This window comes from Aspergillus ibericus (assembly GCF_003184845.1).
Source record: "Aspergillus ibericus CBS 121593 unplaced genomic scaffold BO80scaffold_26, whole genome shotgun sequence".
NCBI lineage: Eukaryota > Fungi > Ascomycota > Eurotiomycetes > Eurotiales > Aspergillaceae > Aspergillus > Aspergillus ibericus.
The window spans coordinates 52,877-73,013 of record NW_020292124.1 but is presented as its reverse complement, the minus strand read 5'-3'; the positions used below and the strand labels follow the sequence as shown (position 1 = coordinate 73,013).

Here is a 20,137-nt window from a genome sequence, read left to right as displayed (position 1 = left end):
AATTGGTACGGTGCTGGATGTTTCGCAATTCGACAGCATTCCATTGATGGCATTAACTCTCTGCGGGGATACTCGTGTGCGGCTCAGAAATGATAGCGCTTGACTTTAAATTCCTCAGCGCGCGCAACATCAACTCACCAAGGCCTAGAGAACATGGGGGGTGTACTGTGTGACGAAAAGGCCGTGGGTTCCACTTGAGATCAAGCCTTGAAACTTCATGTAAGATATCCGGAGCTGAAAAAGATCTCCAAATCTGCCAAGTAGTGAAAAGCACGACACGACTTAGTCCACAGTTCGCTGAAGTCTACAAGTCCTGAAACACGGACAGCGCTATGCTGAAGAGTTGGAGTAAGATCTCCTGCTTCAAGGCACTCAGTGGTACTAAGTCTGGAGTGAACAGAGCGGGAGCAAATTCTGCATTAACTTCCTGCAACTGTCTGAGACTAGTAGAGGTGAGAATAAGTTAGCTAAGTAGAAGACCTCACAGGAAATGTTCAGTAGCTCACAATGGGTTCTTTAAGTAAACTGAACAAGTGTAAAATCTACTCAAAGGGAAGATCGGAGTATCTGAGCCCAGATTAAACTCAAGCGGCAAAGATTGTCTGATCTGTCATCAGTCAGCGTATGCTGGAGTAATCCCCGAAACGAATCACCCAATGAAAGCCAACAATCTTGGCCTTGAAATTAATATCTGGGATAAAACACCAGGATGTTATTATGACCTACGCTATATCTTTTATTTGAATGGTGCGCCCCTAGATGTGAGGCCTCAGCCTCAGATGTCTCATCACGTGACTAAATAACATGACCACCTATGATCTGACAGAGAAACTTGGGTAGACAAAAGATTCTCATGACCAGAAAAAAACTTTTCTTTTGTGTCATAATATCTTATTACGCTATCATCATCCTAGGCAATAAAAAAAAGACTGGCCATCACTCACCCGGGATTGTAGGTGCAGTGGTGTGGTCTAGATCCAGTAGTAGGCAATAGATGGGTAGGATGTTGCGTTCTTATTTCCTCTGTTCGAATTTGGGGGTCGAAAGAAGAAACATGGACTGCATCCTGCACGCCCATGGCAAGATCTCCGCTGATCAACGGACTAAGCATGCATGTATGTATGCATGATATTCAGACCCCGTCCTGTCTACGTAATGCTTTCAGCGGTCGAACAAATGTCTAATTTTGCAACCAGTGGCCTATGACTCACACTATCATTGGATAAAAGAGAAAAAAGGTATATACAGTACACTGTGTAACATCACGACAACGCCAAATCCTCAACCCGGACCAACCCACAGCCCATCCCCGCGGCAGCCCATCCAGCGCACAACTGGTTCGGATTCCACGAGAGCACAGTGACGTGGGTCTCCTCGTCGTAGACAGTGATCACCGCTGTTCCATTGACCAATTTAGGATCGCTGGCCAAATTGCGCACCAGACTGGTGTGCTCGGCGCGGTATCCGTCGTGGAACCGACTGGTGCCCGGGCCTTGGTCATCCGGGCTGCGCGCCCATTCGTGCTGGAACCAGGTCTGTTGCCATTGTTTCTCCTTGGCGTGCATCATGCGGCGGAGGGGATTCGTGGCTTGCACGGTGCCGCCGGTGCAGCCGACCAGGATGCTGGGGTGCCAGAAGCTGCAGGTGCTGATGGCGGAGATCATGCTGGGGAGGCGGGCGACGGCGGTGGAGGTGAAGAAGCGGCGGACGGCGAGGAGACGCGCAAAGTCGTTTTCGTCGCTGGAGACGAAGGAGTGCAGGATTGGCGAGTAGGAGAGATGAGGGGTGCCCACGCGCATGCGGTTGGCGCTGACGGTGTCTTTTTGGTGGTCGATGATGGAGGTCAGTCGGGTTTCGCCGTCCATGGACGTGGTGCTGATGATGTAAGGGTGGGTTGGGTAGGCGGAGGCGAGGTTGAGGATCCAGGTGGAGTGTAGTTGGTGGTAGAAGTAGGGGGTGGGCTGTGCGGGCGAGGATTTCGACGGGACGATGCTCCAGATGGCGACGAATCCGTTGGCGCAGCCAACAGCGATGTCGCTTGGAGAGAGCCATGTCACGGATGTGCATACGGTCGAGGGCGGCTTTGCTTCGAAGACGGGGGAGTGCAGTTTGTCTGAGCAGTCAGTACGGTCTCTGGCGTCGCTTGGTTCAACTTACAGAATTCGGTCTGGTTTGGATCACGACCCAGCTTGACGTCGACGACCCGCACCCAGCCATCGGACCAGATACCTGCTAACAGGCCGATGTTCTTTTGCGCGTCGTAGTCGTCTTCCTCCCGCGGGTCTCGGGGCATCGGGCACCAGGCTATTCGTCTCAGATCACCCCAGTCGGTACATAGAGCGAGGCGTAGTCGCGGCGTGAAGGTCATATCGATCGTCTGGGTCAGAGACTCGGCCCTTTCGGCCTTGAATGCCCAAATCTGCAGGGCCGAGGGATAAGGCGCAGATGGTCTGAATGCAGGGGCTCCTTGGTCCTTGTACGGATCTGGATACTGTTCTTTCTGGTCCGGTAGTATCGGAGCCACGACCGACAGGTACTGCGTGAGGCCAGTCTGATTCGGAACCCACGCCATGCACTGGACTTTGCTCCCTATGTTAAGCACCCAACCCTCTCGTTTTCGCTTCTTCCTGCCCTCCGATTTCGTACCCGCCCGCTTCCCATCCTGCTTCTCCTGTTTCAGAGGTTTAGACGCATCCTCTTCCCATGCCTCGCCGAAATCGAGCACATCATGCTGGGCCAGGGAAAACACCTTCTGGTCGTCCACCGGTCCAATGAGGATGGTATGGTCCCCTCTAGGCCTAGGAAAGTAAGTCGGACGAGCCTTACGCTCATCAATTTTCTCAACCCGCTGCCTCTTCCTGAACCGCTGGCCCACATCCTCTGCATAGTACCAGTCCCAGCCACGGGAACTCTCCCGTTTCACATCCTCGGGATCCAAGCCAAACGACTTCCCATAGCCGTAATCCGGCATCTCATGCGACTTATCCAACGACGACCGAGTCGGAAAGGTCGAATCACCGCCCCGATACCACCGATCCCTCGCACTTATAATCGACAGGATATCCCTCTCATCCGTCCCAAACGTCACGCGCAAATGGACCCCTTTCCCGACATGTTCGAGGGGATTCCACGACCCTCGCGAGTGCGTTTCCTCGCCCGGCACCGCCAGACTCCCATCCGGTTTTCGTTTCTTGATCGGCTTTGGCGTAGCGGTAGTAGCGGGCTGTTTGCGCCGACGACCCTCGTCGACTTCTAGCACTGAAGCATCGTCATAGTCTGCTTCTTCCTCATCCTCATCCTCGTTCTCGATGGCCATTTCCACATCATTATCATTGTAGTCGTCATCGTCGTCGTCTTCATTGGCGTCGTCCATGTTGAAATCATCGTCCGAGTCGTCCGCGGCGACTTGCTTGGCCTCTCCCTTGCCCTTTTTGGGCTGCGGGGCTGCGGCTGATGTCTCCTCTTCATCGCTAAGAAATCCGGCCGCCTCGAAGGGATCATGGATGTATTTCGTCCTGGCACCGGAGGCGCGATTGGATCTGCGTGGGCGAGGCATGGTTAGACTAATGCGGTATCCGGTGGAGATGTCGTGGCATGGCGCATTAATCGGGCTCAGCTGATGGATGGGTGCGGATGACAATCGTGCGCTAGCTATTGGCCATGCTGCTCGCGATGGTGTCAAACTTTTCGGCAAATCGATACGCGAGGTCCAAACCGCGGAGATTGAAGCTGAAAGATTAATGGAGACTGGAGCTATGCTATTTCCCCGATCGGGGCAAGGGGCTTGGCGTCTGGCACCAAGGCATCGATGCCCCACCCGACGATACCGAATGATACTAAATGTTACGGTACTATCGAGCACTATTGATTGGCATGGCGATGCTACACCACGCAAGGAGTAGCAGATCGACAAACAGAGCTGTATAAAGTCGGCAGCCCACCAGCTTCATGATAGCTGCACACCTGCCTACATCCGCTTGCAATGGCTATTCAGCGGATTTTCTCTTGCTTGTCTCTCCGCCTAGTGCTACTATTCGTGCTAGCGACGATAGACCCCGCCGATGCGGCAGTGGGCCGGCCTGCGCATTCCCTCCAATCTATCGCAACTGATAGTCATACTTCAACATCCCATCTAACTCGCGACTCCAAGCAGTCCTCCACCTCTTACACCCCAGACTCCGTCTCCCTTCACAAACGCAACGAAACTACCACCACCATGGCCAACCCCGGCATCCTCCACCAATACGTAAGTCCCTCCGTCACCTCTACCAACCCACCTACTAACCTCATCAGGCCCCCGGGCTCGTCGCCTTCGAATTCACCACCCCCAACACAACCCCCCACTCCGCCAACGCCCTCCTCTTCGTCGGCGGGTTGACCGACGGCCTCCTCACCGTCCCCTACGTGCAAACCCTCGCCTCAAATCTCACCTCCGACCCCACCAACACCTGGAGCATCTTCAACGTGCTCCTCACAACCTCCTACCAGGGTTGGGGCGTGAACAGTCTCGACCGCGACGTCGAAGAAATCGCACAATGCGTCAACTACGTCCGAAAACTCAAAGGGCCTAACGCCAAGATCGTCATCATGGGCCACTCCACCGGCTCCCAAGACGTCCTGCACTACCTCTCCGCTTCCAACCCAGTAGCCTACAACCCTGACGTCAATGGCCTCAAGTACATCACCCGGCCCCGCGTCGACGGCGCTATCATGCAAGCGCCCATGTCCGATCGCCAGGGTCTGCAGCTAGCGTTGACGAATGCGGAGACGATAGGCGCGTACGAGCAGCTGGTGAGCATGGCGCGGATTACGGAACCCAGGACACTCTTGCCGTTGAATTTGACCGGCACGGTGGGATTTGATCCCGAGACGCCGATGAATGCGTGGCGGTTTTTGAGTCTCGCGAGTCCGGATAGTCCGCAGCATCCGCGCCAGGATGATTTGTTCAGTTCGGATTTGTCGGATCAGAGATTGTTGGAGACGTTTGGGGTGGTCGGGGAACGAGGGTTATTGGGGTATCGGTTGATGACGCTGTATTCGGGGAATGATGAGTATGCGACGCCGGAGTTGGATATGCCGTTGATGTTGAAGCGGTGGGAGAATGCGACGAATACGGGGGCGGGCGAGATCAAGTGGGATGCGCAGGGGAGTGCGGTGATTCCGGGGGCGACGCATAATGTGCAGGATGTTGGACAGGCGGAATTGGTGGAGCGAGTGAGGGGATACTTGGGGCGGTGCGAGCAAACAAATAAAACATGATTGCAGAGTAATATACATTCTGAAGACACGAAAGAAACCGGGGGTATAACACACCCATCCATCCATCCATCCATCCCATAACCCATAACCCATCCCCATCACCACCACCACCACCACCACCACCAACATCACAAGGAACCCCCCCATCAAACCTTCAACCAAAGTGTCACCACCCCCTTCAAATACTCCACAATCTCATGCCCCCCCAACTTACTCTCCCCAAACACCCGATCCACAAACGTAATCGGACACTCCCTAACCTTGTACCCCATCGCCTTCGCCCGAACCATCATCTCCATCTGAAAACTATACCCCTTACTCTGCGTACTATGAATCACCTTCTCCAGCACACTTTTCTTATACAACCGAAAACTCCCCGTCAAATCACTAACCCCAGGCATGAGCATCACATCCGCAATGAGATTCGCCGTCCGCGACGTAAACTTCCGAAACAAATCCCACCCATACACGCCCCCCTTCACCCCATCGAGACTCGCGTACCGCGTCCCCGTCACGATATCGGCGTCCGATTCGGCCTGGATGCGAATCATCTCGGGGATGAATTTCGGGTGGTGAGAGAAGTCCGCGTCCATGATGATGATGTAGTTGCCGGTTGTGAATTGGAGGCCGTGGATGTAGGCCGTGCCGAGACCGAGTTTGCCGGCTCGGGGGTGTAGAAGGATGTGTTTGGGGCCGTAGTGCGTTTGCAGTTGTTTGGCGATGTCGAGGGTGCCGTCGGGGCTGCCGTCGTCGACGATGATGATTTCCCAGTTTAGGTTGCTAATTCAGGTTATTATCGTGTTAGTGGTGGTGTTTGTGGTGGATGGTATGGGGGTATGGGGGGGGGGGGTGTACTTCTCGCGAAAGGTCCGCTCCAATAACCAGACGATGATGGGGAGGTTCTTGCGCTCATTGTAGGTCGGGAGAATGACCGAGTATTTGTTTTCGGGGGCGCCCATGGTGATGATCGCTGGAGGGAGGGGTAAGAGAGTGGATTGAGTTGGAATGGTCAAGTTGGTGGGTGGTGGGATAGCGAGCGTGAGACAGACAAGAGTCCGGACCAGAATCAGGAGGTGAAGAGGTGAGGTAGGTTGGTGGTGGTGACGCGGGAGATCCGCGGGCGTATGTAACGTGGCCTGTGGTTAGTCTAGACGCTGCTCGCTCGCTGCTCGCTGCTACTAACGAGTCACTAGTCTCGTCCATGCACGGACTCTCTACCTATACTCCATAGTCCGTCTGTATGTGTAGTCTTTATAGATTTAAATGAAAACGATTTATCATTATCATGAACAGTTACAATTACACTAACCCCATAACCAACATAAGTATAAATCCAGCGAATCCTAAGCATGCTCCTGGGGATGATCATATCGCTTCGACAACTCCTCATTATGCTGCTTCACGTCCTGCGGCGCATCCTTCGTCGTCTTGCCATCGCGATCCACGTACTTGTCCTCGTCTCCGAGCGTCGGTCGGGCTTTGTTCGATGGTTCCTGGCGGCCTTTATCGTTGGCGGGCGTGGACGAGCTCGTATCGGGAGGGGGCGGGCCTGCATCGCGATCAGCATTCATTCCGAAAGAGATCAGGAGGCAAGTAAGTACCTGGGTGCTCGATGTCGCGGGTCGGGGTGTTGCGCGGATTGTTGGGTTGCTGAGGATCCGTTTCGCCTTCGCCGCCGTAGGAGCTGTGGGCGAAGAAACGCCCGCGCGGGTAGACTACCGGGCGCATCACCGGCGTGGCTCTCGCCGCGAGTCGGCTACGGAGAAGTGCGCTCATAGTGTATTTAGATACTGCAATCGAAGATAATGGGTCGGATTGTACTTGGTGTAGCACTAATATTCAGTCTAGTAGGTAATCATAGATGGAGCAAAAGACAGATGGGCAGGCTGCACCTATATAGGGAGGCCATGCAATGACGTTGCCAACCGGTCATCGCACCGCCCCAGTTCTTAGAATTTACGGGTGCCGCCATCCTCGCCCCGCGAGACCATCATTGGAACCCCAGAATATATTATCGCGGCGGATCGCCTCAGAGCAGTAGATTCGGACAATATTGCCAGAACATGTCGAAATGCCAAACGCCATCCCATTGATGGCCGCCAGAAAAAAACAACAAGGAAATGTCCACAAGGTGCGGGCCTAACCCGCACTGTATAGTCCAAACGCCACGGACTACGATCAAAGCAGTCCAACCAAAAAGCCACCCAAATATCGGGTTCAATACAGAGATGCACGCCGTACTCAGCAAACAGTACCGGAAGCCTTCATACCCAAGAATAGACCAAGTCCAGACAATCATTCGTATGCACGTGAGTCGAGAAAAGAAATCGTTCCCACCACAGGGTTAACGCCGACGCCGTGGTCGCAAGCCACGTAAAAAAAGACGCTCTCGTTCCATTGGTCTCGCATCAGTCGGTCAAGGAGACGCAGTAGCAGACACTTTCATATTCGGCCTTGGCCGTATACGTCTGCGATGTCCCGGTGGCGGCTTCGATCGTCGTCGTCGGCGTGGGTTGAACCACCTTGATCTGCACCGTCTCTTGGGATATCGGGCCCACTTGGCCATCATCCAGAACCTGCATCTGCTGGCAGTACGGATTCGCCGCCGATGGATTGTCGCGCTTCTCCTCCATCTTGATTCGGCGGGGGTAGTCCGGGATGCTAGAGTCCCTCTTGGACTGAGAGTATGAACTCGAGCTCCCTTGCGTGGCTTGGGCCGCATAAGAAGTAGTCGTCGTCACAATAGAGCTGCTGCTGTACTGGTACTCTTTGGTCGTCTCATTGATGTACAGGAAGAATTCCATCACCGTACTGTTCCACCAACAGAACCATGGCTTATCCCCAGCCTGGGCCGTATCCTTGCGGCTCAGCATGCTCTTCACCACTTCGTCTTCGGTCACATAGTCCCGTTTCGAGGACGAGCTCGACGGGAAGCTATCCTGCGGCACAATGACCAGCTTGTCGTAGAAGGTCATAAAGGTCAAAGCCGGGCCAAAACTGAGGTCATTGGAGTCCATCATCATGGTCAGGTTTTGGGTGGGGTTAGAAAAGACGGGTTGCTGGGCACCGTAAGTGAGCGACGACGTATAGGCCGAGTCGTACGAGTCTTCGAACGTGATGTTGCGTTGCTCGTCCGTGCCACCAACAACGACGGGGATCTTGCCCGAATTGAGGCAGCCCCACGACACCCGATAGTCCGAATCGGCCACACAGAATTTCGACTGATTCTTAGGAGAGGCAGGAATTGCGAATTGGCCAGTAGGAAGCGTAAGCAGATTGGTGGGCGTAGCCGTAACCGGAGTCGCATCCATCCGGGGAGTTTCCGTCACCGTCACGATATGCGGACGGCTTGGCGAGGTGTGTTCTTGTTCGGCCGCCTTTCGGGCCCCCAAGACGCCGCCAATGATACCTCCAATGCATCCTCCCACAAGCATAACTACTCCCACCAAGACCAGCGTCCAGACCGGAAGGCCACAGCAGGCCTTTTTCTTGCCCTTGCTCTTCAACTTTTCTTCAAATGCCATAACCCCAGTGACCGGGGGCTCTTCTAGCCCTCGGTTCCCTTCTCTACTTGCCGCATTCTCCGCCACTAGTGTATTCGAGGAAGTCTCCGACATTGGTGGTCCAGCACGCTCCTGGTGGATGGCTTCATCCTGCATGATGCCAGCATCATTGACGGTCGCAAAAGTGCCTTCCACTTTGGGAACAGCATTTTCGGGATAACGAGAGTAAGGTGGAAGCTGTTCGGTGTGGCCGTCCGGTCCGATCAAGTCGCCAAGGTCGTCATCCGCCCGGTTAGGCGGTCGCTGGTAAGCTTGTTGGTTGTGTCCGGGAAAGCCAAGGGGTACCATCGAGTTATCGAGCCCGTCCTCCTCCGCCACCACATTCTGCGAGTACATGGCATATGGATGCTGCGGTGCACTCGTATCTTCCAACGGTCGGTCCATCGGCCGTAACGTCGACGTGGTGGCCACACTGGGAGAGCGACTAACGCCGACCTGCGGGTACATCGCATATGGATGGCTGGGACCGGTGGCCCCGGTGTAGGGGCTCAACGCCCGGACGGGCATGGAGAAACGCGAAGACGTACTTTGGCTGCGACCGGTGATGGAAGGAGCTGTGGACGCGACCGAGTTGCGATGCGTTAAATCCAGTCCCTTCGGGGGGAGACTGGATCGGTGGGGCGTCTCATCGAATGAGACCCGAGCCTCATCACCGAAGGGATCCTCATTCAGCTCGGCATCAGTTGGGGAAATAGTGTTGTAGGTCTTGGGCTGCTGTTGGGGTCCCGACCCACGGAGGGTGTTGGAGGAGGCACTCGAGGAGATGGATGGACTGCGAGGGGTGAGAGTGGATTGTTCGGAATCGATAGGTTCTAGGGAATATTCGTCGGAGAAGACATTGGGATTGGAGGAGCGAGCCGACATTGAACGATGATGCATCGGATCGATTTGTTGGGACGAGGGTCGCGAGGACTGCGAGAAGGAGCGAGAATGGTCGGATGATAGACGCCCAGACATGGCGTTGTACAGCCCTGTCGGGCTACCTGTCTGATTCAATCAATCTCTCCAAGAAATCGGGCCAGTCACCTGAGTCGACTGAGACCGGGTCGGGAATAGAGCGAGGGAGAGACCGAGGAAAGAGTGACAGGGGAAGGAGAGAATGTAGGGGAAAGAATGATTAGAAGAAACGACAACCCCGAGGAGATGAAATAAAAAAGGATGGGATGAGGGTAGCAGGATACGGTGTCGAGTTGGATGGGTGAGAAAGGCGGCAGTTGGTGGTGGTGGTGAGTGAGTGGAGGAGGAGGAGAGGATGTTGAATGAGAGGGAGGGATTGTTAGTCGAAAGAGGAGAAGGGAAGGGGAAGAAGAGCCGAGCGAGTGACTGCGTGGTTGCCTCAGGAAGACGCCAGGGCCACCGAGTCCTGACCGAACCGGGTTTAGCGCGGACAGGAAGTGGGAAGTGGGAAATCACCACAAAAAGTGGGTGGCCTGCTTAAGAATGTAGGATCTTCTGATGCAAGAGAATAAGATTAGTTATCAATTCTTATGGACTGTGATGTGACTGTCATCATCCCTCATACTAGTATCTATCTGAATCCATCCATGCTACGTACGTTCCCCAAAATCAAACCCATCGGGGAGGTCGATGTTCTATTTGTGGCATTTAGCTGCTGCGCCTCGCCACTACGGTTGTATTTTAGTCCTCTGTACGGAGTACATACGGGGTAACTCCTGTCTGCCGTGTGGATTACAAGCCTAGAACATCTACACAGGCCATGCGAAAAGTCCATGCGAGAAGGATCAAAAAAGACTGACCGGTATGAAACGCCGGGGTCGTTTCTTCTTCAATGACCCCATTCAGGATGATAAGGCAAATTCCCGACAAACAACCGCGAGACTAATCCAGAGACTAGAGGCCAGAGGCTAGAGATGTGACAGCCAGCCCAAGCAACTCCAGCTAAGTGCAAAGCAACGGCCTGAAACACCACACCACCCCCATCGTCGTCAGAGGCGCCTGCAGCGCTGCAGCAGAGGCGATGGTCGGTGTACTCCGGAAACCCCCCGTTCCTTGGCAGCATGGCTGACTTCACGGTTCATCCCCATCGATGGAGCTGCTCGTCTTCGTGGGCGCTTCTATCTTCTTCCATCCAATATGCTTCCTCGCTGGTCCCTTCAGATCCCCATCCTCCCCGTCACACCAACTGCCAGAAAAGCTAAAACCCGACCCGAAGACAGGGAAGCCCACAGCTACTTTGCCTCGATCGGGTAAAAATCGCCTCGAATTCGGACAACCTCCATGAGGGAGGCTAAGATGGAGGCAAAAACGCGACCAGAAAAGGCCACGACCAACCAGACTAGCGGCCACTACTGGGGACGGGCCTGAAGAAGGGATCGCGAGGTGCTGCCCGGTGGAACCCGGCGAACTAGTCGAGGTTAGAAAAAAACTCTATCTGCCCGAATCCGGAAAGGCGGGCGCAATCCCTTGATCGGGATGTGCGCAACGACGATCCGCGCATCATGCGGTAGGATTGCCGACGTCGACAAGCCCGCGTGCTATGTCATTGGAATGAGAGGTTATCCCGTCGCCGTTTGCGTTCTACGCCCGTCATACGAATGATGGTCGATGGACCTCGTGGCGTTCAATGGTCAGTGCATTGGTAGACTATCTCGGTACCATGAACGGTGTCTTATCGGATACATGGTGTGATGGTTTGGACGGAGCGACCCAAGGCATGGGCCAGCCCTGTCAGGAACCAGATGAATTTTGGTTGAAAGCGAAAAATGGGTAAATCAAAGAAAAGCAGAGATGGGGAAAGTAAGGAAGAAAACCGAGTGAATAGCTTACATTCACAGATCGAGATAACAATCTAGGATCGATCCATGGACGCTCGCAGTTGCATCAAAACAAGGACATAGGGAATATTAAATGGCCTGATGATTGGCACGTTTGACTAGGAAACTTTGACAGGCACGTTTTCGCTGCCAGCTAGTTAGATACCAGCTTTGACTGCCCTGCGCTTAAGCCGTTCCAGCCCGGAGCGGATCTCTGGTCCGGAGCATCTCGCGTCTATTAAGGGCTCCCGACTCCGATCACTACCCTGTGGATGCTGCACGATGACTTTCTGCAAGTCGGTGCACTTGTCTTGGATGTTCTGGATGGCATCCACCCAGCTTCCGTGTGCCAGGCGAACTGAGCGAAGCTCCAGCGTTCTCAACGTGCTGCCAAAACGTGTCAGCCACATCAGCAGATCCTCCAACTCCACTGTGAGGTAGGCAAGTACGAGTCTTTCGAGCTTATTAGTTTTGATGCTAGCTGAGCTAGCTAAATTGAAGATCTTTGAACGTTGTTTCGGGTCATCGGCTAGGCTGTTCAGAGAGAGGCTTCGAAGTTCCGGGGCGTGCTGCAGGATATGTGAAAGAGCGGTGCCTTTGGAGAAATCAGAAGAAAGTGCTTCTGTGACCTTAAGCGACTTCAGATGAGTCCATGCCTTATCGAGACTTTTGTGCATGGACGACTTCCCACACTCCCACGATTTGACCACTCTGCTGTCCAGTGTGAGTTTCTCCACCTGCGCGGTGGAATCCGCAAGAACTGCATATAACGCATCTTCGATATAGAGGGCCTTGTTGTTCAATTTCGGGTCTGCTCGCTGGTCTGCTCTGACAAATGTGAAACGAAGTTCTTTGCAGTTGACTAGATCTTTCAAGTCCTGCCGCAATGCCCCCATCTGGGGAGTTCGGTGGAGAGCCTCCGGGTCATAAGAGAGGCGGCCTTCACTCACCCTGTGCGCAGCATTGTCCCCGACATAGGGCACCATTACATGCAAAGACGTGGGCAAGTACGCGGTGTCCGGATTGGTCGCCAGCATATGCATATATTCGTTCTCACTGGAGGTCTGCCCGATGTGCTGCCTGGCAGACAGAGAAGCACGGATCCACGGTTTCACCAATTCGGCCATCTTTTCCGAGCAGCAGTACAGACTATGGTAGTCTGTCCGATCAAGATACCTGGCGATGTTGTTGAAGACCTCCGGGGGGAGCCTATCCAGATGTCCCGGGGTTTGGGGGGGCTGTTCGGCCTGTGGTGATCGCCGCCGTCGCAAAGATATACAGTTGCCCATGACAGCTTGACGATAGACCTATGACCTCCCCAGCAGACTCACCGGGGACCCAAGCTTGCAGCAGGGATCGCACCGGCATTTATAGCTTGATGATTCTTGCATGGATGCGATTCCCGGGGCATAGGAAACGACGTACATCAGGACGCCTGGTAGCATCCACCGTCTTTTTGTTCGCATACCAGGCAATAGCGTGTGCTGCCTTAATGCAAATCCCATGATCCCATCATCCCTGGAAATCGTCTTGTTGATGTGCAGAAGACAATGGTTATGATCGACAACTTTGTATCGGTTATCGGGAAGCGATGCTTATTAAGCGGGATCTCCCGTTTCTGCGCTTTGATATAATTGGTGAAAAGGCAATGTCCGTTGTGCAGACTGACAATTGACCATTCATGGATCGTGGCAGAGAAATACTATGGTACAAAGAAGCGGTGGATCGATGGTGGAGACTGCCATTCACCAGTCATACTGCAATTTGCTGAACACCGACAAATCCAGCCACATCAATGAAATCGAAGCGCACCATCATCTAGCCCCAAGTGGCCCACCGTTCTGAATTGCCCTGGGCGGCTGTGGAGTAGTCAGTACGACGGAGCCCGCCAGTTCTCCTAGCCCTGCACGTTGGCCAGACCTGCCCTCGGTCCACCCCCAAACAGGATCGTGAATTCTAGCCGACCAGTGAGGCCTCGACACTGCATGGTGGAACAGGCCTAGATGGCCATAAGGCTACTAGTAGCCATCTGACATCAATCTCTGGGTCCTAGATCCAGAGACCACTAGCCCAATATTCGTAACCGACCCAGCCTGTTTCTGAGATGTCCAGAACGCACACTGAATGTCCCAGTTGCGAGTGCCAAAACCATGCAATTATCCCGTGCTATCATACATTCTATCAGTAGTTAGCAACATACGGTAATTAGGGATGTGATAGATCGCACCGTCCTAAGTACCAGATTCGCCAGGATGACATGCACTGGCTGTGAGCTGTGCTGTTGCCCTGAGAAAGGGTATATTCACAAGTGCAGAAGCAATGCTTTCTCCTCCTACATGATATTCCGATTTCATAGCTTATAACGTATGGGGTAAATCCCGGTCTCATCGAGGAGTATCCCTCTATCTACTCACTCCGCACGTCGAATGCTGCGACTATTTCCGATAATGTCAGTATCTGCTCCTACCCCTCTCTGACAGCTTATTTCCGTTAAATGCGGGTTGGTATCTGCTTTTCCTCCCATTCTCCAGTCTGGGTTGGGTGGATGAGTGACAGGCTGTCTGAATGCAATATACGATTTGCAATAAGTACTTGAAAACAGTAGGACGACTTCCCAGCGAACCAAAAAAGTACAACTAGGCAGTATTGACTCTTGCATGTCAACACAGAATCCCTATTCATCCTTGATAAGGCTTCTTCGAATCTAATTCGCATTCCCTCGGACTGTAATCCAGTCCCTTTGATATCATCCCACAAAGCAATGAACCCAACTGGCCCTACCAAGCGCCCAAAAAAAAGGATACAAATATGATCGTCGCCGTAAGCTCACACATGAACGCATGACAACATAAGATAAATAAGTCACGAAACAAGAATATCCCGAGTAATCAACTCCGTCTCCCCAACCGCATGCCCCACCCACCACTTCATAAGCAAATCCATAAGTCCCTCATCATACTCCATCATATCATACAGCCTCGTTTTCTGCACCACCAGATTGACCCCATTATAATACGCCTCCAAAACCCGAAGATGCTGTGGTCCCAGGAGGGAGAATAACATGACCTACCGATCCCACAACATTAGTTCACGAAATATAGAATGCCTTGGGCCTTTGGTTCGAGATGCTGGACAGTAGCACATACCGGAGCCACCACATGCGGCCGAAGATGTCTCGTATGCAACCGACCCACCATAAGATTCACAGTACAGATCAACTCGCCCCGCGTGAGTTGGTCATCACCCGGGATATCATTCGCCAGGAGACATTTCATATGCGGAAGGTGGATGTCCATCGGGGTACGACATGTGAGCGAGACATGCCAGAAGTAATGGGGCTCGAAGAGTGCTTCGAAGTTGAAGTCGCCCCAGCTGGATCATACTTCGTTAGCACTAAACTGAAAAGGTACCGGGCATTTGATGGGGGAGGCGTACGCTTTATAGGTGATGCCTATGGGACTTGGATAGCCTCTCTGGGTTACGCGAGTCAGGGAGTTCTGGATATAGATATGCAGGGCTCGTATGTTTTGATACTCTTCCCAGGTTGGCTTGTGGGTTGGGTAGTCTGGTTTGTCTGCTGGCTCGAGAGTCTCTTGGAAGGGGTGGAAGAAGAGGGGGGCGTTGGGTTCTTCGGGTTCTAGGGATAGAGTGAGCTGTTGGATGCCTGCGTGGCTGGCCTGGGACTCGTCGATCTGGTCGGTTTGCAGCGTGGTGATGATTTGGTCTCGGATTACTCGGAGGGCGGTGCGGTAGGTTTCGCGGGTTGGCCAGGGGTCGGGTTGGTTGGTCACTCATGGTGGGATTAAAGTTGTGAGAGGAGATGGTGCTGGGTTGGAGGGTTTGTGGAGGAACTGATGGGCTGTATGGGGTCTACTAGGGAATAAGGCCGGGGGGGCGGGGCGGTGGATGCAGGCAAAGGAGGGTTGTTCCTGCGAGTTGGGGGTGTTGCGGTGCAACATGGGTTCCACCGCTAAGAATTGCAATTACCAGAGTATGCTCGTTGTACCCTTTCTCTACGGCTTCTTAATCTCAGGAACAGCTATACAGCAATGGCAAGGCAGACCGTGCTATCTGGTTTCTAGTATACTCAACATAGCTCCTTGAAAGGGGAAAAATAGGCAAAGAGGAATAGGAGCGGGTCATAGCATGCACAAGCGAATTAAACTCTCAAGGACCAAGTTCAGTGATAGTATCTGTACTCTGTAGCATCTAAGATGAAGCAAAAACAATTTAATACTGGTGGAAAGCAAAAAAGCAAAAAAGATGGGATGAGCCCAGCCCGGCTCGATCGGACAACCTTACGATCTGGAGTCGTACGCGCCATAGGCCCATTTGTTGGAATACTCTCAGTTACTTTAAAATATATAGTACATTTAATTAGGGTACGCATATCGTATTTTTCAATGTTGGGAATGGATTTGAGGGGTTGTGTATGTTTGTTCAATCTGTTTTATTATGCAATTGTAATATTATATGTTGCAGCAAATTCGTATGGGTATAATAATCCGTTATATCGTTTGTGTTCTTTGTGTCGGTGGATGGTGGAAAATATTGTCGAACTTGGTTGCTTGTCCTTCCCGTCAATAGTAGGATAGTAGAGCGCTGGGTGTTGCACCGTCTGGTTCAAATGGTATTTTGGCTTAGATCTAGGTGATGGACGAATTCTGTCGTCTTTGTGTGGGGCTAGGGACCTCGCGTAAATTGTTGCTTATAGCTGTGTTCTTCGATCTAAGAGTCTCCTCGTAACATATATATATCTGTCTGTTCCATCGAGCTGCCTTGAGAATCACATCGCCAAAGCTGGTATTCCCAAGGTATACGCCAAATATAAAGTCGTTCACATAATTAATGCCCAATACAACATCTAACCAGGCAACCAAAAGCAGTGGAAGCAATTGCAGTACCTGAGCTCAAGTCATGCCCTCGCTGGTGCAGACAATAGACGGATAGTAGCAGGCACCGTGAGGAAAATCAATAAGTGATGTAATCAGGGCCTTCACTTGTCAAGTGGTTTCTGCGCGACGCGAATATATCTGGAGACGTCATCAGCAAATGGCAAAAGAAGAATGAAGATGAAACATACAAGTTCGTATAAAATCCCCTCACACCCGATTCCTCAAGAAGCTCCTTCCGAGCAGCTTGCTCCAACTCATCCCACTCCGTTGCCGACATCACATCCAACATATCCCTCTTCATCCTCCCCGTCATACCCGAGATCATATCCGCCATGTCATACGCATACTGCGCCGCGACCCAAATGCGATGCGCGACATGATCGGCATTATCCGGGTAAAGTCTCATCTTGAACGCTAGATCCTCAGTGACCTCGAACCCCGCGTCAGTCAGTTGCTGCGGGATATCCCGCGCCAGGTCCCACTTGATGGAGTGCAGGGCGAGATACTGCTGAGCGAGCTCGAACCAGCGGATCGCAGCCGATGTGCTCGCCGTGCTTTTGCCATCCTCGGCATTCATCTCCATTAGACCTTCAAATACCTCGATCTTGCCGCCCGGGCGGAGATTTTGGTACGCCCGTTTGAAGAGGCCGGGCCAGTCTTGCACAGCTGCCATGAGCATTCGAATGTATACAAAATCGAATGGGGCAGGGGCCTCGCCGTCCTGGGCGGGGAACAACGACCAGTCTTCTTCCATGTCGGCCTCGGCAAAGGTACAGTTTGATGGAGTGTCGCCCCCGTCGGTAGCTTTTCCGGTCGGTGGATGGAGATCAATGCCTAGTACGTGCGAGTCTGGGTGTGTGCTTGCGAACCGTCGGGTCCAAACGCCTGTGCCGCATCCAAGATCGACGACACGCGGCGGTGATTGGCCGAGTGGGAATTGAGCGTGATAGAGCTTTCGAGTGCGAATGGCGAAGACGGCATGTTGACCATCTGCCAAGAGGCATAGTCAGTAGGAGGATACTTTAACTAGCAAAGATAAGATCTGCCCCGAGACGTACCGAGGCGTTGGATTTCGCAGCTGGTCTGTGGGTTGTTTGTTCCCTGTCAGTCAAGGTCTTGCATTCATCCAGTACTGAGGGTGCTCACATTATTAGGCAAGGGGTATGCTCGCTCTCTCGCGTCATCCGAAATGGCATCACTAAGGGAGTCAGATTAATGACGGGATCAGAAGAATAGCTGGGAAGAAATTTGGGTTGCTCTCACCGGACGACAGGAGGGCAGGTAGCCATGTCGGAAGCCATGTTGGGAAAGTGGACGCACGTGGAGGATTACCGTTGCAAGTGGGATGAACTTACTCGGACATTGAAGGCCCTTTTATATTCAATCCATTGGCACTGCCCCGCCTGACGTCTGGCCTGCTACCTTATGCATCCCATGCATGGCATCTTAGCGCTGACTGACGCTACTAGGCTGCTAGACTGCCCCCTAACTTGATCGCTACTCGCCGCTTACGCCGAAGGATTCGCTCTATTCTATATTATTGATTTAACCATTGATTTTCAAAGAGCTCTAGTACGCCCTAGTGACGCGAAACCGTAACCCTTTGCCCCTCTTATCTGGCTCCCCCGCGATATGAGCCCATGAATGATCAATGTCCCGCTCACGAATGGTGTCGACAAGTTCGAAGTCGAACCGTCGAAACACACACGCAAGTCCCGCTCGAAGCTCGGCCTGGGCAAAGCTACGAAGGTCAGCACAATGTTGAAGGATGTTGGTAACCTTGTGATAAGAAATTGCGCTTAACATACTGCATCCCCAAGCAGCCTCGTCGGCCATGTGCAAAAGGCATGAATACCCGGTTCATGGCGGCAACTTGATCTTCGGACTGGAGCCAGCGTTCCGGAGCGAATCTATATGGGTCTGGGAAATACTTTTCATCGTAGGAATTTCGCGTTGGGGTCATTGAAACTCGGGTCTAAATCGAAGTAAGACAAGGTTAGCCCGGAATCCAGTTATAGCCCAATCTCTTCATCTGCTGTTGCCTTGACACGGAGGGAGGGAAACTCACCCCGGCTGGGATAGTCCACTCTTTGTACTGGAGGGTCTCATATGGTGCAACCAGGCTGAGACGATGATCCGTGACTTTGCCAATCCGAAGCGACTCTTTTATCACTGCATTCTGAAAAGCATCAGTCAATTGCCAATGGTCGTCAAGCAGCCAGCTTTCTCTTCTCCCCATCGCGTTTCCGTCCTGGGTGCCAGACTCACCAGAAACGGCAGACTCTCCAAGACCTTCAACTCCACAGTATCTTCCGGATCTGGCATGACGGTTTTCAGTTCCTCAAGTAGCCGTTGCTTGATTGGGGCATTCGCCATGACATGATACGCGGCAATGCCCATTGTGCGCGCCGTAGTGTCACTACCAGCGAGAAGGATCTCAAACCCCTCGTGTGCCATCCTTGTCGGTCGCTTCTCGTCTTCGGGGAGACTACTAGCCGTGAGAGCATGGAAGAGGGTATGCTGGCGCTGGGAGACTTGCGTTGCTCCAAACTGGTCCTTCGGACCCTGGTAGCCTAGCGGGGAATTTTGTGATAGATATTCCTTGCGATGTTGCTTGGCCAGGTCAATCATATTCTAGAATTGTCCACCCACGGCCTGATTAGATCAAGAAATTACCGAGCTGGAAGAGAACATACCACATGTACCGTCAGAAGCGTCGCCAGCGGCTTGTAGATATACCTGAAAGGAGCGATAGGCAATTGCAGGGCGAACGGAATCATCCATTCGCACTGTTTCAGAATGGGATAAACCGCCGCAAAGGCCTTGAAGACATCATCAAAAGCCATCGCCTTGGCCGGATCATCAAGTAGGTCGAGACGCTCGCCAAACGAACACTCTCGCAGACTGTCATTGGACCAGCCCAGGAAGGTGGCTCGGCCGCTCACGACAGTTCCCCGACGGTGATGCTCTCGGAGTACATCGCACATATGCTCGGATCGCTGCCAGATCTTGTCGAACAGGTGTTTGGCAACAGAGGACTTGGAGAAATATGAACTGACGGGGGCGCGACGTCGTCGATGAATGTCGTGTGACACTGTCCCAAAGGCTGGCCTACGTCAACCCCAGTTGTCTTGGTTTTATCGGTCCCAGGGATCTCCAAATACTCACTTCCATCTGCTGTTCCTGCTGCATGCGCTAGGGAGGGGTCTTTATCACGGATCTATTGGCCGAGTCGTAGTCAGTCCCAGAGGAGGCAGCTTCTTGGGGACGGAGGCATACGTGCCCAGGACCAGCATAGAGGACGGTGGCCCATTCCGGGTCCTTGATATGGACTTCATCTGGTGTCACCCGCACGATAGGGCCTTGGATGAAAAGCTTAGGGGTGCCTCCAGTACGCCAGGCGGATCGTCCGAGTCACTTACCGTATCGATCATGCATGGCTTCCACCTGGTTCATGAATTCCCCGCCCTGCCCGGCAAACAGATCCTGAATACATTCCCACCAAAACGTCGTGGCAACCAATTTGGGCCCTGGAAATTTGGCCAGGGGATGAAAACAGAGTCGATAGATCACTAGCCATACCTGGTAGAGCACGAAGCTGACCACGAACCAAAGGACCAGGAAGGGAGCAACCGCCATACTGGCA

The 20,137-nt window shown here is 53.0% G+C and overlaps 9 protein-coding genes across 9 annotated transcripts; 1 reads left to right on the top strand and 8 right to left on the bottom strand.

The window, feature by feature from the left end:
* Positions 1-1,189: 1,189 nt before the first annotated feature.
* Positions 1,190-3,708, bottom strand: BO80DRAFT_384393 (transcription factor TFIIIC subunit TFC6). Its single transcript, XM_025716948.1, has 2 exons — positions 2,158-3,708; positions 1,190-2,113 (listed from the first exon to the last, which is right to left on the bottom strand). Exons 1-2 carry the CDS (start codon positions 3,554-3,556, stop codon positions 1,263-1,265), a joined length of 2,250 nt encoding a protein of 749 aa, XP_025574088.1. The 5' UTR covers positions 3,557-3,708; the 3' UTR covers positions 1,190-1,262.
* Positions 3,709-4,216: 508 nt separating this feature from the next.
* BO80DRAFT_409398 (uncharacterized protein) lies at positions 4,217-5,259 on the top strand (the record flags this gene model as incomplete). Its single annotated transcript, XM_025717885.1, has 2 exons — positions 4,217-4,246; positions 4,294-5,259. The coding sequence occupies 2 exons, from the start codon at positions 4,217-4,219 to the stop codon at positions 5,257-5,259; spliced, it is 996 nt and encodes a 331-aa protein (XP_025574087.1).
* BO80DRAFT_384386 (dolichyl-phosphate beta-D-mannosyltransferase) lies at positions 5,199-6,313 on the bottom strand. The gene is made up of 2 exons (XM_025716947.1): positions 6,115-6,313; positions 5,199-6,039 (listed from the first exon to the last, which is right to left on the bottom strand). Exons 1-2 carry the CDS (start codon positions 6,216-6,218, stop codon positions 5,406-5,408), a joined length of 738 nt encoding a protein of 245 aa, XP_025574086.1. The 5' UTR covers positions 6,219-6,313; the 3' UTR covers positions 5,199-5,405.
* A 289-nt stretch (positions 6,314-6,602) lies between these two features.
* On the bottom strand, positions 6,603-7,035 carry BO80DRAFT_435748 (uncharacterized protein; the record flags this gene model as incomplete). Its single annotated transcript, XM_025720922.1, has 2 exons — positions 6,603-6,808; positions 6,861-7,035. The coding sequence occupies 2 exons, from the start codon at positions 7,033-7,035 to the stop codon at positions 6,603-6,605; spliced, it is 381 nt and encodes a 126-aa protein (XP_025574085.1).
* Positions 7,036-7,352: 317 nt separating this feature from the next.
* Positions 7,353-9,926, bottom strand: BO80DRAFT_114858 (uncharacterized protein). The gene has a single exon (XM_025713439.1). It carries the CDS (start codon positions 9,777-9,779, stop codon positions 7,668-7,670), a length of 2,112 nt encoding a protein of 703 aa, XP_025574084.1. The 5' UTR covers positions 9,780-9,926; the 3' UTR covers positions 7,353-7,667.
* Positions 9,927-11,754: 1,828 nt separating this feature from the next.
* BO80DRAFT_494480 (uncharacterized protein) lies at positions 11,755-12,885 on the bottom strand (the record flags this gene model as incomplete). Its single annotated transcript, XM_025723879.1, has 1 exon — positions 11,755-12,885. One exon carries the CDS (start codon positions 12,883-12,885, stop codon positions 11,755-11,757), a length of 1,131 nt encoding a protein of 376 aa, XP_025574083.1.
* Positions 12,886-14,251: 1,366 nt separating this feature from the next.
* On the bottom strand, positions 14,252-15,391 carry BO80DRAFT_465779 (uncharacterized protein; the record flags this gene model as incomplete). The annotated part of the gene is made up of 4 exons (XM_025722746.1): positions 14,252-14,662; positions 14,743-14,968; positions 15,032-15,233; positions 15,331-15,391. The coding sequence occupies 4 exons, from the start codon at positions 15,389-15,391 to the stop codon at positions 14,459-14,461; spliced, it is 693 nt and encodes a 230-aa protein (XP_025574082.1). The 3' UTR covers positions 14,252-14,458.
* A 1,000-nt stretch (positions 15,392-16,391) lies between these two features.
* BO80DRAFT_114419 (class I SAM-dependent methyltransferase) lies at positions 16,392-18,122 on the bottom strand. Its single transcript, XM_025713438.1, has 5 exons — positions 17,755-18,122; positions 17,638-17,689; positions 17,550-17,574; positions 16,680-17,481; positions 16,392-16,629 (listed from the first exon to the last, which is right to left on the bottom strand). Exons 1-5 carry the CDS (start codon positions 17,790-17,792, stop codon positions 16,593-16,595), a joined length of 954 nt encoding a protein of 317 aa, XP_025574081.1. The 5' UTR covers positions 17,793-18,122; the 3' UTR covers positions 16,392-16,592.
* BO80DRAFT_358129 (cytochrome P450) lies at positions 18,061-20,130 on the bottom strand (the record flags this gene model as incomplete). The annotated part of the gene is made up of 8 exons (XM_025715870.1): positions 18,061-18,232; positions 18,300-18,466; positions 18,560-18,670; positions 18,760-19,092; positions 19,188-19,597; positions 19,660-19,711; positions 19,771-19,853; positions 19,914-20,130. The coding sequence occupies 8 exons, from the start codon at positions 20,128-20,130 to the stop codon at positions 18,061-18,063; spliced, it is 1,545 nt and encodes a 514-aa protein (XP_025574080.1).
* Between the last annotated feature and the right edge of the window lie 7 nt (positions 20,131-20,137).